This window comes from Indicator indicator, chromosome 24 (assembly GCF_027791375.1).
Source record: "Indicator indicator isolate 239-I01 chromosome 24, UM_Iind_1.1, whole genome shotgun sequence".
NCBI lineage: Eukaryota > Metazoa > Chordata > Aves > Piciformes > Indicatoridae > Indicator > Indicator indicator.
In genome coordinates this window covers 4,321,563-4,326,624 of record NC_072033.1, presented here as the reverse complement: position 1 = coordinate 4,326,624, position 5,062 = coordinate 4,321,563, and the positions used below count along the sequence as shown (strand labels likewise).

The following is a 5,062-nucleotide window of genomic DNA, read 5'->3' as shown; positions in this document are numbered from 1 at the left end:
TAGTACATCTAACTTAGTTGTGCCCTTTTAGACATGTGTATGAAAAGATATCTCACAACAAAATTGTCTTTTCCATGACACTCTTACAAGGGGACACAAACAAAAAAACACAGCCCACAACAACAAATGGTATGAATTGCCACAACAAGCTTCAGAGCCTCCTCTTCTTTTTCTTCCACTAGCTATCTTACTGCACACAGGTTTACATCACTACTTTGTGAAAGTTTAGGGTCTCACTGGCACAGTTCTAGTCCATAGTAAATCATAGCTCAACCCTGTGCATCCTTAACCTCAGTACAGGGTTCGAAGAATTCCAGCATAGTGGGGGTTGGAAGTTACCCCTGAGAATCAAGTCCAGCCTTGCTGCTAAAGCAGGGTCACCCTCAGCATGTTGCCAAAGATCATACCCAGGTGGGTTTTGAAAGTCTCCAGAGAAGGAGACTGCACAACTTAGTGATTCACATTCTACTGATACCATTCAATTTTATTTCAAAGCTTCTCCATCTGCAACGCTGACCTTGGCATCTTTGGCAAGGCCTAGTAATCTGGTTGATTTCCACCTACAGCACCAGCAGTTCCATGAGGAAGTTAAGCAGAAAAGTCTATTCACTCAGGAGCTCATGCAGTTGTGACTTCTGCTACTCAGTAAAGCCTGCTAATAAACTGGAGGTTATAATGACAACAAACTGGGACAGAGAGAAACTTACTGTAACAGCAGCGACTCGACGAGGCTGCGTCACTCCGACAACTCTTCCTTCAGCCGTCCAGCCAGCTTCTGCCAGGTACTGCAAACAAATGTGGAGGATAAGAAAACTGGAGGTCATGCTGAGATTACAGAAGGTGCTGGTGGTCCCCACTGTGTGCTCTTTCCTGGTTCAGACACTCTGTGATGCATGACCCTAGGCAAATCAGGTACCTAGAGATTTTGTGCATTATTAACGTCACTACTAAAAGTAATACAGTGCAATACCTGCTTCATATGCACAGATGCTTGCAGGAAGCTTGAGAAGGGCAGATTTAGACTGGAGATTAGGAAGAAATTCTTTACAGTGAGGGTGCTGGAACAGGTCACCCAGGGAGGTTGTGGATAGCCCCTCCCTGAAGGTGTTCAAGGCCAGCCTGGATAAGGCTTTGAGCAACGTGGGCTAGTGAGAGGTGTCCCTGCCTATGGCAGGGGGGTTGGAACTGGATGATCTGAATAAAATGTTTGAAATGATTCTGATAGAGTAATAAACACTTGCTATAGCACAGTGACTACTATTTTTACCAGCATAAACTTGTTTGTGGTGCATGGTCCTTTCCTGTAGTGGAAGAAGGGTTTCTATTACAGAAATCCCAGTTCACCCTGTTTTCTCCTTCTGTTTCTCTCCTTTTTGGTCACACAGATGAGCACAGCTGAGTTCCAGTCTCACAGGACAGTTCTGGGTTGCTGAATTAACCTTTCATGTAAACCCCCCTGAGGGAACACCCCACTTTTACCAAAATAAACAAACACTTACTTGTGGAATCTGTGTTGATTTCCCACAACCTGTTTCCCCAACAATCACCAGAGTTTGATAGTTCTCCACTAGATAAAGTATGTGATTTCTCAGCTGAAAGAGAAGATGACATGCATGTATCAAAATCACACGTGTCCAAAATAAGCAAGCAATTTAAATGGCAATATTTTCATATCCAGCAGACAGAGTAAATCCATTTCATGTGGACTTTACTGCCAAAAGCCAAACAGTTCTTTACAATCTGTAAACAGCATCTCCAGCACATCATCCATAACATCAATCTACAAAGCCTGTCAAACTGACAGCAACAGTCATCACGTGGAACAATCAATTCCAACAAATAAAGACAGTGAGGTCCTAATTTGTTATTTTGTGTTGTAAAGTGGTCCTACAGAGATCTTTCAAAGACACAAGAGCCAGATATCATCCAACAGATTTAGCATACTGAAAAGAACTCCTGTACCTTAAAAACAGGCAGCTTTTGTCTTTGTTGCTCAATAGAAAGGGAAGCATAAGGATTGTAGATGATGGTTATGCCACTGCTCTCAGCAGGACTCTGTCTCTCCTCTGAGATACTGACACCAGGACCTTCCGTGCCTAGAGGACATAAGTTAGTTGTAACTGGAAGAACCAACTTCTGCCTAGGGTATCACAGTGCAAGGAAAATAAGCATCTTCCTTACAAGGAGGAGTCATGGATAGCTGCACACATCAAAAGACTAACTTTTCCATGAAAACAATCAAAATATTAACCAACAGTAAGCATGCAGATGATCTTTCCAGTGAAAGATGCGTCTCCTGCTGGTTAAAAAAGAAAAAGGGATCTCATGTGAATAAGTACTTGGATTTTTACAAGACAAAGGAGGAAACAAAGCACACAGGGAAAACATACAGTAAGATCTTGGGAACTTTCTTCTTTCTCTGTGCAACAGTTCAGAAATATCTTCCATATCCTTCTCAGAAGTGTGTCCATGGATTTTAAGCCAGCCAGTCAGACAAGTAACAGAACTCGTCCTGACTAACATCACCTGTACAAGCATTCCAGCTTGCCTGCCAATGAGATGTACCCCTTGCTTCAGATCAGAATTTACTTCAGTAACTGAAACTTGATTTATTCCTGCTGCAGGTTACCATGAAACTGACAACTGAAAATGCTGAATCATGGAAGTGAACTAGAAACAAAAGCTCATCTCAGTAACCAAATGTAGCAGCTACAGAGTCTACTGGGAAAGTCTGAGAGCAGAGAGAAACATGGAAGCACTCAGGCTTGGAAAGACCTTTAAGATCATCCAGTTCAACTGCAAACCCAACATTACCAAGACCACTGCTAAACTGCGTCCCTCAGCACCACATCTACACAGCTTTTAAATCCCTACAGGGATGGGAACTCCACTGCTGCCCTGGGCAGCCTTGACAACCCTTTCAGTAAAGAAAGTTTTCCGAATACCCAACCTAAATCCTGCCTGGTGCAACTTGAGGCCATCTCCTCTTTTCCTATTCCTTGTTACTTGGGAAAAGAGACCCACCCCCCACCTGGCTCCAACCTCCTTACAGGGAATTGTAGAGAGCCAGAAAGTCTCCCCTCAACCACCTCTCTTCTAGGCTGAACAACCCTGGTTCCCTCAGCTGCTCCTCACCAGCCCTATTCTCCAGACCCCTCACCAGCTTCATTGTTCTTCTCTGGATCTGCTCCAGCACCTCAATGTCCTTTTTGGAGTGAGAAGCCCAAAACTGAACCCAGTACTCAAGTAATGATTCCCTCGTTTTGCAGGATCTACTTTTGGGGCTTTTCCCACTTTTTAAAAGCAGTTAGCCCCTGTTCAAAGCTGCCCAGCAAGTTTTATAGCAGATTGATCCCATTTTAAGAGTTGTTAGCAATAATTCCAATAACTACTCACTCCCCAGGACAGAGGGGTAAGAATCAAGGACTTTAATATCTGGATCTTGAGAAATCAATGAAGTTAACAGATACTGCTTCTCATCACAGCATTTGCTTTGTTCTTTTTTTTTTTTTTTTAATACACAACTGCCAATATATTACTACATTTATACATATTCTATGTACATGCATATTACTATAATTATCAAATTATTAAAAGCACTTACATAAAGTAATGTTGACTCTGGAACAGCTTTGCAAACCACAACAGAATACAATGCAGTGACCAACTTAAGAAAAATTACCAAGCTCCACTGTGGGATAAGCGAATGGGAGGATACACACTGCCCAAATCCTCAGGGAATGACCACAGTCATGGCACAGCAGATGCTGAGCAGATGCTCAGACCTCTGGAGACCTTATAGTCCAAAATCCTGCACTTTACAAGGTCACTTACACCAGGCTTCTGAGGTCCTCTTTCAGTTGAGTTGGAGACCCCACATCCTGCCTGCCTGACTGCTTGTTTCAGAACTTGATCACTGCTGCAGTAGAAAAAGTTTTTCTCACGTTTTGGAGTGGTCTTATCATATTTCAGGTTCTGCCTATTGCCTCCTGTACTGTCAGCAGGCACAACCAAGACGAGCCTGGCTCTATTTTTCTTTGGACCCTTCTATTAGGTATTTGTATACACAGAAAAGCCTCTTCTGAGGCTGCTCTTCTCCAGGCTGCACAGCCCCAGTCTCTCAGCCTCCCTTTGCATATCACATGCTCCAATTTCTCAATCATCTTTGTGGCCCCCTCATTTTATGGGCCTCCTTTAGTAAGTCCACGTCCTCCTACTGCTAGGGAGCCCAAATACCACTCTCGATATGGCCTTCCCAATGTTGGGGGGATGGCTCACCTCCCCCAGCCTAACAGCAAAGCTCTTCCCCACGCAGCCCGGGATGCGGTGACCTTCTTTGCTGCCAAGGCTGATTAGCAGCTCCCCCTCAGCTTGGAGCGCAGAACACTCTAAGATCCTTCTCTGCTGAGCTGCTCTCCCCGGTGTGAGGCACCTGGGGCTGTTCCCTACCAGGGCAGGGCTTCCCACCTCTCTCCGTTAAAATCCTGGGAGTCCCCCTGACTGCCTTTTCAGCTATCCAAGGGCCCCCGAAGGGCAGCACCCCCACTCTGTCCCGTTCCCTGCTATCCTGGGTAGCAGGCTGCGCCCGGCCAGAGTCAGAGAGACCCCATCGCCCTCCATGTCTGGAGGACGAAGGGACAGCACGTTCCTCCGTCGCCCTCAGCGGCTACAGTCCCCGCGACCCCCAAAGCGGATGGCCGCAGGGGGGCTGCGCCGCAGCTTTCGCTCCGGCCTCCCCCAGAGAGAGCACGGGGAAAGGCCCTTCTCCCACCCACACCCCAGAACCGCCGCTCTCCACTCCGACCGCGGCCCCTCACCTGGCTTCCAAAACTTCACCGGTCCCACGGGCGCCGCCATCTTGGGGTGAGAGGGCAACCGGAAACGCGGGCGGGCTCACGTGACGCGCCGGCCGCTGCCACCGAAAGCGGAGCCGGCCGGGAGTAGCTGCCTGCCGATGCGGGCGTGCCCCGGCTTCTCTGGGGGAGGAACCGGTTGGAGGGGAGAGGCCAACGGCTCTGCGTCCACGTGGAGCTCGGTGACAAGTGGCGTCGCTCAGAGGACC

At 47.1% G+C, this 5,062-nt stretch overlaps 1 protein-coding gene across 1 annotated transcript in view; it reads right to left on the bottom strand.

The window, feature by feature from the left end:
• Nucleotides 1–4,857, bottom strand: part of DHX35 (DEAH-box helicase 35) — a 46,699-nt gene extending 41,842 nt beyond the window's left edge. The window contains exons 1-4 of the mRNA XM_054391947.1: nucleotides 4,818–4,857; nucleotides 1,963–2,096; nucleotides 1,500–1,592; nucleotides 708–785 (exon numbers count right to left, since the gene is read on the bottom strand). Of these exons, the coding sequence (XP_054247922.1) occupies nucleotides 708–785; nucleotides 1,500–1,592; nucleotides 1,963–2,096; nucleotides 4,818–4,857 (345 nt within the window). The remainder of the gene's footprint in view (nucleotides 1–707; nucleotides 786–1,499; nucleotides 1,593–1,962; nucleotides 2,097–4,817) is intronic.
• Between the last annotated feature and the right edge of the window lie 205 nt (nucleotides 4,858–5,062).